This window comes from Phacochoerus africanus, chromosome 6, assembly GCF_016906955.1.
Source record: "Phacochoerus africanus isolate WHEZ1 chromosome 6, ROS_Pafr_v1, whole genome shotgun sequence".
Taxonomy (NCBI): Eukaryota; Metazoa; Chordata; class Mammalia; order Artiodactyla; family Suidae; genus Phacochoerus; species Phacochoerus africanus.
In genome coordinates this window covers 95,861,103-95,875,115 of record NC_062549.1, presented here as the reverse complement: position 1 = coordinate 95,875,115, position 14,013 = coordinate 95,861,103, and the positions used below count along the sequence as shown (strand labels likewise).

The 14,013-nt window shown below is 41.3% G+C and overlaps 1 protein-coding gene across 2 annotated transcripts in view; it reads right to left on the bottom strand.

Moving 5' to 3' along the window:
• The window catches only part of NUP210L (nucleoporin 210 like), a 129,788-nt gene that overhangs the window by 73,125 nt on the left and 42,650 nt on the right, over positions 1-14,013 (bottom strand). For both annotated transcript variants that reach the window (XM_047784527.1, XM_047784528.1), the window contains exons 13-14: positions 1,893-2,091; positions 604-749 (exon numbers count right to left, since the gene is read on the bottom strand). In XM_047784527.1, coding sequence (XP_047640483.1) covers positions 604-749; positions 1,893-2,091 — 345 coding nt within the window. The remainder of the gene's footprint in view (positions 1-603; positions 750-1,892; positions 2,092-14,013) is intronic.

The window sequence follows — 14,013 nt, the reverse complement described above, 5'->3', positions numbered from 1 at the left end:
CTGATGACATTTAAAGACATTAATCCTTGATTGGTTAGAAAATTCAGTAGTTTTCTAAAGTGAAAAACTGGTTATCCGATTACAATATAAATGACATTAGACTTAATTCCCAAATTAAGAGACATGTATGTTATGCCTCTTACTTGGAATGCTTCTTGACCTCTATACTAATTTAGATACCACCTATCATTCAAGCCTAACTCATGTGTCAACTTACCCATTAATTTATTTCTAATCATTTCAGACGACAACTTCTGTACCCTTTAAGCTCTTATCCTTTAAGTTCTCTCTACTATTCATTTGTGTACTTGTTTATCCTCTAATGCTATTTAAATATGTCAAATTCTTCATATATATATATGTAATAATTCTTGTTATGCTCTCTATTTAAACTTTTTTTTTTTTGTCACACACATAGCATGTGGAAGTTCCCGGGCTGGGGATCAAACCCACGCCACAGCAGTGACCTGAACCACATCAGTGACAATGCTGAGTCCTTAACCCACTGGGCCACCAGGGAACTTCCATGTAAATTTGTTAAGAGAAAAGAAGATATTATATCCATGAAAAGATTAGCCAGTTCCTTAGCTTGAAATACCTCACCTTTAGGGGTTCATAAGCAGCAAATGTGGCACTGCTCTCCAGGTACTCTTCATACTCAGTCACACTAACTGTTACCAAAGTATGGCCCAGAGATTTGGCTGCTATATGTGTACTAGAACAGTGTGTTGGTCCAGGTCTTTGAATACCTGCAAATCAAAAAGCATGACTTCAGTAGGGTAATAAACAATCAGTCCTCAAGGAAACTCATCTATAGAAATATAAGAATGTTTTTTTATGGCCACACCAGCAGCATATGGAATTTCCTGGGCCAAGGACCAAATCCAGGTTGCAGCTGGGACCTATGCCACAGCTGCAGCAATGCTGGATCCTTAGCCCACTTCACCACAATGGGAACTCCTATAAAATTTAAGAATTTTAATACATTACAAAACTTGATCTCACAATATGAAGTAATGATATTGATCTTTTATGGACAGCTTATTCATACTTTTCCTCAGGAAAATACATTTTCTTTTCTTTTCCTTTTATCTTTTTAGGGCCACACCCGCAGCATATGGATTATGGCTAGGGGTTGAATTGGAGCTATAGCTACTGGCCTACACCACAGCCACAGCAATGCCAGATCCTTAACCCACTGAGCTAGGCCAGGGATCGAACCTGCGTCCTCATGGATGCTAGTCAGATTTGTTTCCATTGAGCCACAATAGGAAATCCTATATTTTCTTTTTTTAAAATAAAGTTAATGTATACATATATTAACTGGCACTACATTCCTCTTAAATATGGTAGCTATATTACAGAAAGAAAGAGGAAAAGAGCTTGAGCCTGGAAAGCGAACATTTGAATAATAGTTAAAAACTGATATTGTCTGGCTACTGTGAATCCTGGACATTTTATTCAATTTTTGTGCCTTGTTTCTACATCACATTATAAACCTACTATAAGACAGTTGACAGAATAAATAAAAGAATTGTAAAGAAAGGTAATATGTGAATTTAGACTATAATTCATAGTAGTTTTTTTTTTTTTTTGGTCTTTTTAGGGCCATACCCATGGCATATGGAGGTTCCCAGGCTAGGGGTCCAATCGGAGCTGTAGCCACCAGCCTACACCACAGCCACAGCAACACCAGGTCTGAGCTGTGTCTGCAACGTACACCACAGCTCAAGGCAATACAGGAGCCTTAATCCACTGAGAGAGGCCAGGGATTGAAACTGTGTCCTCATGGATGCTAGTGGGTTCGCTAACTACTGAGCCATGACGGGAACCCCAATGATTGGTCCTTTAATTCAAAGACAAAGAAGGAAAAATAAAAAGCCTACTCTTACCTTCTTTGAGAAGAGTAAAGACTCCTTGCTTATCCATGTTTAGATCCAAGGGTAAATGAGAGCAGTCTGTGAATGCGATGGCCTCTTTGGTTTCCTTATTTACATGGTACATTGAAATGGGGATTTCTATAATCTGGCCAATCTCTACATCAGCATGAAATGGTAACAGTTCCATTTTGTTCAGTTTCAGAACATATATCTGGAGGGGAAAAAAATTCATCTCTTAAGAAAATTATGTTAGGAGTTCCCATCATGGCTCAATGGAAATGAATCTGACTAGTAACCATGAGGACACAGGTTCGATCCCTGGCCTAGCTCGGTGGGTTAAGGATCCAGTGTTGCTGTGAGCTTGGTGTAGGTTGCAGAAGCAACTCAGATCCTGTGTTGGCTGTGGCTGTGATGTAGGCCAGTAGCTACAGCTCTGATTTGACCCCTAGCCTGGGGACCTCCATATGCCTCGAGTGTGGTCCTAAAAAGACAAAAGACCAAAAGACAAAAAAAAAAAAAAAGAAAGAAAGAAAAGAAAAGAAAAAGAAAAAGAAAAAAGAAAGTTATATTAGCAAAGTCTTAGAAGAAAAGGAAGCATTCCTTAAACATTTAAATACACAGGAGTGGGAGTTCCCGTCGTGGCGCAGTGGTTAACGAATCTGACTAGGAACCATGAGGTTGCGGGTTTGGTCCCTGCCCTTGCTCAGTGGGTTAACTATCCAGCATTGCCGTGAGCTGTGGTGTAGATTGCAGACGCGGCTCGGATCCCGTGTTGCTGTGGCTCTGGCATAGGCCGGTGGCTGCAGCTCCGATTCAACCCCTAGCCTGGGAACCTCCATATGCCGAGGGAGCGGCCCAAGAAATAGCAACAACAACAACAACAACAAAAGACAAAATAAATAAATAAATACACAGGAGTTCCCGTCGTGGCGCAGTGGTTAACGAATCTGACTAGGAACCATGAGGTTTCAGGTTCAATCCCTGCCCTTGCTCAATGGGTTAACGATCTGGCATTGCCCTGAGCTGTGGTGTAGGTCGCAGACTTGGCTTGGATCCTGTGTTGCTCTGGCTCTGGTGTAGGCTGGCAGCTACAGCTCCGATTCGACCCCTAGCCTGGGAACCTCCATATGCCGTGGGAGCGGCCCAAGAAATGGCAAAAAGAAAAAAAAAATTTAAATGCACACATACATGAACATATATGTACGTTTTGTATACAAAAATAGATACTATAATACCATTTATATGCGTATGTGTGTTTGTGTGTATATGTGTGTTAGTGCTAAACCTGTCACTCATTTCTTTCCTTAACTGACCTCTCTAAAGCATTGAACACCATTCAACTGGGGTCTGGCTGAATATGACCAGTGTACCATTTTCTTGGCTTTTGTAAGCTAAGAATGGTTTCACATTTTTGGGGGGCTGCACCCATGGCATTTGGAAGTTCCTGGGCCAGGGATCAAACCCAAACCACAACAGCCACCCGGACCAGATCCTTAAACTATTGTGCCACAAGGGAACTCTTGGTTTTACATTTTTTGTTTTGACTTGTTGTGAGGATTATATTTGTCGGTATAGCCCAGAAACTACATAGGACTTCATATAGACCAGCAGGACAGTAGATGATAATTCCATCATCAAGTACTTTTGTGGCTCTACTTACATAGGATATGCTGTTCAATTAATATTTATTTGAAACTTAATGCACACACATAGGCACTGCTTGGTTCCTTCTACAGGATACAATTTTTAAAATCTAGGCAGGTTTTAAAGGAAATTGGAATATATTTAATGAAACAAATGCAGTCATTAAAATAAAACTCCAAGGACTGGTTAAACTGTGCACTTGACACCTCGGAAGATAGAATTAATGACATGGAAATATGAATCTGAAGGTAAAACCAAGTGTAGGAAATGGAAAATAAAAAGGGCTCATGCAATGTGAAAGAGTAGTAAGGACTTAAAGGTCTAGTTTGAGTTACAACAGTCTGATTCAGGGTGCGTACTGATGCAGACATCTTAATAAAAGCAGAAAACAAAAGATAGGGAAAAAAGTTTTTAAGATGCTTCAGAAAAGTCAGTTAAAACATATTCAGTTAAACTCACTGAAAAACATGGGTGAAATAAAGACATTCATTGTGATGCAAGGGTAAAATTAAGGCATTTACAGACAAATGAATTTGAGTTTACCATCAATAGACTTTCACTAAAGGAATTTATAAAAGATTGATTTACTTCAGGAATAAAGGAAATGTGAAAATGATCCTGTAGAAATATGTAACATTCAACCCAGAAATGTGAACAAAGAAATGAGAAATTTTGGAGTTCCCATCGTGGCTCAGCAGTTAATGAACCTGAATAGCATCCACGAGGACACCAGTTCAATCCCTGATCTCACTCAGTGGGTTAAGGATCTGGTGTTGCTGTGAGCTGTGGTGTAGGTTGCAGACTCGGCAAGGATCCAACATTGCTGTGGCTCTGGCGTAGGCCAGAGGCTACAACTCCAATTGGACTCCTAGCCTGGGAACCTCCATATGCCACGAGTTCGGCACTAAAAAGGCCAAAAAAGAAAAAAGAAAAAAAAAAGAGAGGGAGTTCCCATCGTGGCTCAGTGGTTAACGAATCCGACTAGGAACCATGAGGTTGCAGGTTCGATCCCTGGCCTTGCTCAGTGGGTTAAGGATCCAGCATTGCCGTGAGCTGTGGGGTAGGTTGCAGACTCGGCAAGGATCCAGCGTTGCTGTGGCTCTGGTGTGGGCCGGTGGTTACAGCTCCAATTCGACCCCTAGCCTGGAAACCTCCATATGCTGCTGGAGTGGCCCTAGAAAAGGCAAAAAGACAAAAAAAAAAAAGAGCATATTTGAAGATGTAATCAAATAGTAATTGAACAAAAAATTATATAATTAAATTAAAAATAGTATAATAGAACTGAAACACTGGACAACAATAACATGTAAATCAGGATTGACAGGATAGATATGAGACATTTTTAAGGTTTTTGTATTATTCAGAAAGAAGGTAGAGATTGATGTGCTTTAGACTTTGTAAGTACAGAAAAATTTTAAAGTAACCATGAGAAGAATGTACTTACCCAGACAGCTTTAGAAAACTTGGGAAGTTCCCATTGTGGCTCAGAGGGTTAAGAACACAATGTTGTCTCTGTGAGGAAGCAAGTTCAATCCCTGACCTCAGATGTGGTGTTGCCATGACTGAAGCAGCTGCAGCTCCAGTTTGACTCCTGTCCAGGAAACTTCCATATGCCACAGGGGTGGTGGTTTTACATTTTTTTTAAAGGGTAGTAAAATAAAAAACAGCAATGACAAAAGGTGACAATGTGATAGAGATTGTATGTGGCCTACGCACTTGAACACATTTACTATCTGGCCTTTTACATAAAAAGTTTGCTGATCTCTGATACTTCCTCTTTCTTGATACCTTTAAAAAAATTTTTTTTTAGGGCCGCACCCACGGCATATGGAGGTTCCCAGACTTGGGGTCCAATCAGAGCTGTAGCTGCCGGCCTACACCACAGCCACAGCAATGCGGGATCCAAGCTCCATGTCTGTGACTTATACCATAGCTCATGGCAACACCGGATCCATAACCCGCTGAGTGAGGCCAGGGATCAAACATTTATCCTCATGGATATGAGTCAGATTTGTTTCCACTGAGCCATGATGAGAACTCCCTTTTGATACTTTTTTATTATTTATTTATTTATTTTGTCTTTTGTCTTTTTAGGGCCGCACCTACAGCATATGGAGGTTCCCAGGCTAGGGGTCTAATTGGACATCTTGCTGCTGGCCTACACCACAGGCATAGCAACACCAGATCCAAGCCACGTCTGCAACCTATACCACAGCTCATGGCAACGCTGGATCCTTAACCCACTGAGTGAGGCCAGGGATTGAACCCACCACCTCATGGTTCCTAGTCGGATTCGTTTCCACGACGGAACTCCTTGATACTTTAAAAAATTTTTTATTTTATTGTGGTTGATTTATAATATTGTGTTAATTCCTGCTATACAGCAAAGTGATTCTTTTATACACATACATGTTCTCTTCATATTTGATATCTTTCATTACAGAGATTATTACAGGAATTCCCACTGTGGAGAAGAAGGCCCTCATGGGACCACTTAAGAAGGACTGAATTGCAAAGGAAGAGGGGCCTAATGGCAGAAGAGATTGTAAGGCTGGTAGAGTCTCAATAAAGTTATTTTCCAGTGGAGGGGGGGAGATTATTACAGAAGTTCCCATTGTGGCGCTATGGAAAAGAATCCGACTAGGGGCCATGAGGTTGCGTGTTCGATCCCTGGCCTCGGTCAGTGGGTTAAGGATCCAGCGTTGCTGTGAGCTGTGGTGTAGGTCGAAGATGCACTCAGATTTGGCGTTGCTATGGCTGTGGCGTAGGCTGGCAGCTATAGTTCCTATTTGACCCCTAGCCTGGGAACCTCCATATGCCTTAGGTGCAGCCCTAAAAAGACAAAAGACCAAAAAAAGAAAAAAAATATTATTACAAAACCTTTTATTTTGTTGTATATTGAATGTTCATGTCTCCTAAATTCATATGCTGAAATCATAACCCCCAAAGAGATGATACTAGGAGATGGGGCCTTTGGAAGGTGATTGGGTCTTGAGAGTAGAGCCCTCAGGAATGGGATTAGCACCCTTAAAAAAGGGACCCCTAGGAGTTTCCTGGTGGCTCAGCAGGTTAAAGACCTGGTGTTATCACTGCTGTGGCTCAGGTTTGATCCCTGGCCCCAGAACATTCACATGCCATGAGTATGGCAAAAGAAAAGGAGACCTCCCAGAGCTCCCTAGTCCCCTCTGCCCTATGAGGTTGAGGCAAGAAACACTCTTCTATGAACCAAGATGCTTTCCTTCACCAGACATTGAATCTGCTGGTGCCTTGATTCCAGCCTCTAAAACTGTAAGAAATAAATTTCTGTTGTTTATAAGTCACTCAGTCTATGGCCCTTTGTTACAGCAGCCTGAATGAACTAATAGAGTCTTTTTTGGGTCACCTATTCTGTGTCATCTGTTAGTTCCTCTTACTTTGCCCATGTTCCTTAAAATGACACATACTACACAGGGCCATCTTCTGTTCTGATTCTATATGCTCTTCCTGGGAAATCTTATCCAGTTCCAAAACATCAGTGACCAATCACATGCTGATCACTCCAAATTTTTATCTCTAGCTGTAATCTTTCAGTAGTACTTCAGATACCTATTTCCAACTACAAACATTCATCTGGAAGCTCCACAGATTAACCACGCTAAATGTATTCAAAGCTGAATTAATCATCATCTTTTTTTCTTTTTCTGGCCACACCCACAGCACATGAAAGTTCCTGGGCCAGGGATTGAATCTGAGCCACAGCTGTGACCTACACCACAGCTGTGGCAATGCCAGATCCTTAATCCACTATGCCACAGCAGGAATTCCATCTTTTTCCTTTTCTTGTGTTTTCTCTCCACCCAGCTGCCAAACTTAATCTTTCATTTTTCTCCACCCCATGAAGCATCAAATTTGACTAATCTACCTCTAAAATAATCCTCAATTTGTCCCCTTCTCTTTATTTTAAATATAATTTCTATGATTTCTTCAGTAATCCATTGGTTGTTTAGTAGCATGTTGTTTAGTCGCCATGTGTTTGTGTTTTTTTACAGTTTTTTTCTTGGTGGTGATTTCCAGTCATAGAGTGTTGTGGTTGGAAAAGATGCTTGATATGATTTCAATTTTCTTGAGGCTTGATTTATAACCCAGGATGTGATCAATCTTAGAGAATGTTCCGTATGCACTTGAGAAGAATGTGTATTCTGCTGTTTTTGGATGGAATGTCCTATAAATATCTATTAGGTCCATCTGGTTTAATGCTTCATATTCAGGCCTGTGTTTCCTTATTGATTTTCTGTCCGGTTGATCTGTCCATTGTTTTAAGTGTCCATTAATGTCCCCCACTATTATTGTGTTATTGTTGATTTCTCCTTTAAAGGTTGTTAGCAGTTGCCTTATATATTGTGGTGATCCTATATTGGGTGCTTAGATATTTAAAATTGTTGGAGTTCCCATCATGGTGCAGTGGTTAGTGAATCTGACTAGGAACCATGAGGTTGTGGGTTTGATCCCTGGCCTTGCCCAGTGGGTTGAGGATCTGGCATTGCTGTGAGCTGTGGTGTGGGTCGCAGATGTGGCTTGGATCCTGTGTTGCTGTGGTGCTGTGGCTCTGGCATAGGCTGATGGCTACAGCTCCGATTAGACCCCTAGCCTGGGAGCCTCCATATGCCATGGGAGCAGCTCAAGAAAAGGCAAAAAGACAAAATAAATAAATAAATAAATAAATAAATAAATAAATAAAATTGTTATATCTTCTCCTTGGATTGGTCCTTTGATCATTATGTGGTGTCCTTCCTTGTCTCCTAAAGTATTCTTCATTTTAAGGTCTATTTTGTCTGATATGAGTATTGCTACTCCAGCTTTCTTTTGCTTCCCATTTGCATGGAATATTTTCTTCCATTCTCTCACTTTCAGTTTGTATGTATCCCTAGAAGTGAAGTAGGTCTCTTGAAGACAGCATATATATGGGTCTTGTTTTTGCATCCATTCATCCAGTCTATGTCTTTTGGTTGGGGTGTTTAGTCCATTAACATTTAAGGTAATTATTGATATGTATGTTCTTATCGCCATTTTATTAATTGCTTTGGATTTGTTTGTGTTGCTCTTTTTTCTTCCCTTCTTCTCTCCTCTTGTTGTTTGATGACTATCTTCAGTGTTGTATTTGAGTTGATTTTTCTTATTTTTTTGTGTATCAATTGTAGATTTTTGTTTTGCAGTTGCCCTGAAGTTTTGATATAGGAGTCTTTATATATAAGAGATTGTTTTAAGTTGTTGGTCTCTTAATTTTAAGTGTATCTCCAGTGTTCTGCATTTGTACCCTCCACCCCTCACGATTTCTGATTTTGGTAGCATAATTGTGGATGATTTTGTATCTTTACTGTATATATACCTTTACTGGTGAGCCTTGTCATTTGTGGAATCTTTGTTTCCTGTTGCTGTGTTTTCTTTTCTGCCTAGAGAAGTTCCTTTAGTATTTGTTGCAAAGCTGGTTTAGCGTTGCCGAATTCTCTTAGCTTTTGCTTATCTGTAAAGCTTTTGATTTCCCCTTCAAATCTGAATGAGAGCCTTGCTGGGTAAAGTAATCTTGGTTGGAGGTTTTTTCCTTTCATCACATTAAGTATATCATGCCACTCCCTTCTGGCCTGCAGAGTTTCTGCTGAAAAATCTGCCAATAACCTTATTGGGGTTCCCTTGCATGTTACTTGTTTCTTTTCCCTAGCTGCTTTCAAGATTTTCTCTGTCTTTAATTTTGGTCAGTTTGATTAATGTGTCTTGAGGTGGTCCTCCTTGGGTTTATTTTTATATGGACTTGTTGCCCTTCCTGGATTTGAGTGAGTGGTTCCTTTCCCATGTTAGGGAAGTTTTCGGCTATTATCTCTTTGAATATTTTTTTTCTGTCCCTTTCTCTCTCTCTTCTCCTTCTGGCACTCCTATAATATGGATGTTGGTGCATTTAACATTGTTCCAGAGTTCTCTGAGATGCTCTTCATTTGTTTTCAATCTTTTTTCTCTTTTCTGTCCCGCATCAGTGATTTCCACTAGTCTGACCTCCACCTCACTTATTCATTCTTCTGCCTCCTATATTCTGCTGTTGTCTGCTTCTAATGAATTTTTTGTTTCAGTTATTGTATTTTGCATCTCTTCTTGCTTAAGTTTTCCATCTTGTATTTTATTGCTTAGTGTTTCCTGTAAATTATCCATCTTTGCCTCTAGTTTATTTCCAATGTCTTGCCTCATCTTTGGCATCAACAGTCTAAAGTCTTTTTCTTGGAGTGATCCTATCCTGATCACTTAGCTGATTTTCTGGGGTTTTTTCCTTTCTCCCTGATCTGAGTTATAGTTCTCTGTCTTTTCATTTTTATAGGTTTTTGGTGTGGTGACCTTTTTTGCAGACAGTAGAATTGTAGCCTCTCTTACTTCTGGTGTCTGCCCCCCTTGTGGCTGAAGTTGGTACAGGGGCTTGCTGTAGGCTTCCTGATGGGAGGGACTGGTGCCTGCCCACAGGTAGAAGGGACTGTTTCCTATCTCTCTGCTGGGTGGGGTTTTGTCTCTGGGTGAGATTAGAGGTGGCTGTGTGCCTGTTTACTGATGGGTGGGGCTGTGATCCCAAGCAGATTGTGTTTGGCCTGGGGCTTCTCAGAGCTGATGGGTGGGGCCAGATTTTCCCAAAATGGCCACCTCCAGAGAAATGCATGCTGATGAATATTCCCAAGAGCTTTGCCTCCAATGCCCTTCCACCACAACAAGCCACATTCACTCACTGTTTTCCCAAGAGATCCACCAAGAACTGCAGTCAGGTCCTACCCAGATTCCTATGGAGTCTTTGCTTTGCCCTGGGACCCAGTGCATGTGAAGGTCTGTGTGCACTTTTCAAGAATGGGGTCTTCGTTTCCCCCAGTCCTATGGAGCTCCTGCGCACAAGCCCCACTGGCCTTCAATGCCAGATGCTCCGGGGGCTCTTTCTCCTAGTGCCAGATCCCCAGATGTGGGGATTTGATGTGGGGCTCAGAACTCTCACTGCTATAGGTGAGTCCCTGTGATAGAGTTACTTTCCAGTCTGTGGGGCTTCCCACCCGGGAGGTATAGGGTTGCTTATGTCTCGTAACCACCCCTCCTACCTCTTGATGTGGCCTCCTCTTTGGCTTCTGAAGTAGGATATCTTTTTAAAAATTTCTAGTCCATTTGGTTGAAGGTTGCTCAGCATTTGGTTGTAATTTTGTTGTTTTTATGAGAGAAGTTGAGCTCCAGTCCTTCTATTACACCATCTTAATGCTGTCTCCCCTATTTTCAATACCATTTCATTAGTTCTTACTTAACTGGATACTCTGTCTTCACTTTCTCCCTTCAGTTCATTCTAGTCTACTAGTTTGAGCAACTTTCATTCCTTTTAAAAAATATTTTAGTTGTTACTGTCAGGCTATAAAAATAATTAAATATCTTTCCAAACACAAGCTTTGCCATATTATTGACATCGTGAAAAATCTGTGTTGGCTTACCATTGTTGACAGCAGGGGTCAGCAAATGTTTTCTGTAAGTGGCCAGAGAGCAATTATTTTAGGCTTTGGGGGCCACATGATCTTGTGGCAACTACCCAAATCTGTACTTGTTGACTGAAAGTAACTATAGAGAATATATAAATGAATGTCTGGGAGTTTCCTTCATGGCTCAGCGGTTAATGAACACAACTAGGATCCATGAGGATGTGGGTTTGATCGCTGGACTTGCTGGGTGGGTTGGGGATCCAGCATTGCTGTGAGCTGTGGTATAGGTGGAAGACATGGCTTGGATCCTATGTTGCTGTGGCTGTGGCATAGGCTGGCAGCAGCTCTGATTCAACCTCTAGCCTGGGAACGTCCATATGCCACAGGTGGGTCCCCCCACCCCCCAAAAAAGAATGGCTGGTTTCTGCGATTTTTTTTTTTCTTTTCTTTTTTATGGCCACACCTTTGTCATATGGAAGTTCCTGGGCTAGGGGTCGAATTGGAGCCGCAGCTGCAGGCCTATGCCACAGCATGGAAACATAGGATATGAGCCACATCTGCAAACTATGCCACAGATTGTGACAACCCTGGATCCCTAACACACTGAGTGAGGCCAGGGATTAAACCTGCATCTTTAGAGAGACAGCATTGGGTTCTTAACACATTGGGTCACACGGGGAACTCCAACTGGGTTTTTTGTTTTGATTTCATTTTTGTGTTTTGACCGTGGTGTTTACTGGCTTGATGTGGGATCTCAGTTCCCAGACCAGGGATTAAACCTGGTGAAAGAGCCAAATGCTAAATACTAGACCACCAGGGAATTTTTTTATTTTATTATTATTATTATTTTTTGTCTTTTTGCCTTTTCCTGGGCTGCTCCCGTGGCATATGGAGGTTCCCAGGCTTGGGGTTGAATCGGAGCTGTTGCCGCTGGCCTACACCAGAGCCACAGCAACTCGGGATCCGAGCCGCGTCTGCGAGCTACACCACAGCTCATGGCAATGCCAGATCGTTAACCCACTGAGCAAGGCCAGGGATCAAACCCGCAACCTCGTGGTTCCTAGTCGGATTCGTTAACCACTCCAGGAACTTCTTGATAAAACTTAATTTACCAAAAAGTTAGCAAGTTGGGAGTTCCCATCGTGGCTCAGCAGTTAACGAGACCGACTAGCATTCATGAGGGTTCGGGTTTGATCCCTGGCCCTGCTCAGTGGGTTAAGGATCCAGCATTGCCATGAGCTGTGGTGTAGGTCACAGATGCAGCTTGAATCCTGTGTTGCTGTTGCTGTGGCTGTGGCATAGGCTGGCGGCTATAGCTCTGATTCCACCCCTAGCCTGGGAACCTCCATATGCCACGAGTGTGGCCCTAAAAAGACACACACACACACAAAAGGTAGGAGGTTGAGTTTGATCCTTAGACCTTAGGTTGATTCCCTCCTTCAAAGGCTTTTTCAAGTTCCCACCTTTTGTTCTTCTGTGGCACAACTGGTTAAGGATCTGGTGTTGTCACTGCTGTGATTTGGGTCCAATCCCTGGCTCAGGAACTTCCACATATGAGGGTGTAGCCAAAGAAAAAGTTCCCACCTCTTCATGATAGTCCTGACTAGTCATATCCGCAAGGTTTTTTTCTTTTATTAACTAATAGTACTTTTACTATACAATTCAAGTAGCTCTCAATCATATACTGCTTCAAAATACTACACATATCATTTCCTAAAAACACTATTAACTTTTCATGTGAATATATCTTTCTAGCTAGACTTCAGATTTTTTTTTTTCCTTTTGGCTGTAGCTGTGGCATGCAGAAGTTCCTGGGCTAGGGATCAAACTTGTGCCACAGCAGTGACCTGAGCCTCAGTAGTGCCAATACCATATCCTTAACCTGATGCACCACCAGGGGATTCCTAGACTTCAGATTCTTTAAAGATGGGATGATATGCTGTTTCTTTGAATGACCTATGATACCTAGTATGGTGTTAAGTACTTAAGGGCACTCAGTAAATGTTCCCTGGCTGATAAGAAACATGCTAAGTCCTATAGGGAATGACAACATATGTTAACATATATTAAGAGAGGGAGAAAATAGAAGATGGTTTATAACATGTTAAAAATAAGTTTTCAATCTTATAGAAACAGACAACCAAAAATATGAGACTAGAAATACAGTTTCTATAAAGGTCATATACATGATCATAATGACAGAATACAATAACAAAATAAATAACATTAAGTATTGAAAATATTTACAGCATTGGGGTAAACACTATCTCACTTAATTCTGACTGTAACACTTTGAGGTAGATACTATTATTATCCTCATTTTAGAGATGAAGAAACAAAGATAGGCATTATATAATTGGTTATTAAGTGAAGCAGGATTCAATCCACTTCCAGGAATATTTAAGGAATATGCCCTTCCAGATTAGAGTTGAGCATACTTTTTTTTGGCTGTGCCCACAGCATGGGGAAGTTCCAGTGCCAGGGATGAAACTCACACCACAGCAGTGACCCAAGCCACAGCTATGCCACCTGTTGAGCTATGAGCATCTGTTTTAAACAGCCAATTTAAAATAGGAAAAAAACTTATTTATTACAATTGATTTACAATGTTCTGTCAATTTCTGCTATACAGCAAAGTGATCCAGTTATACATTTATATACCACTTTTTTTCACATTATCCTCCTTTATAATTTTTTGTTTTGTTTTGTAATGGAAGCATATGAAGGTTCCCAGGCCAGGGGTCAAATTGGAGCCGTAGCCGCTGGCCCATGCCACAGTCATAGCCACATCCACACCAGATCCGAGTCGTGTCTGCAACTTAAACCACAGCTCACAGCAACTCAGGATCCTTAACCCACTGAGTAAGGCCAGGGATCGAGCCCACAACCTAATGGATCCTAGTTGGGTTCCTTAACCACTGTGCCATGACGGGAACTCCCTATAATTTTTTTAAATTAAAAAAAAATTTTTTCTGGAGTTCCCGTTATGGCGCAGCAGAAATGAATCTGACTAGGAAACATTTGGTTTCAGT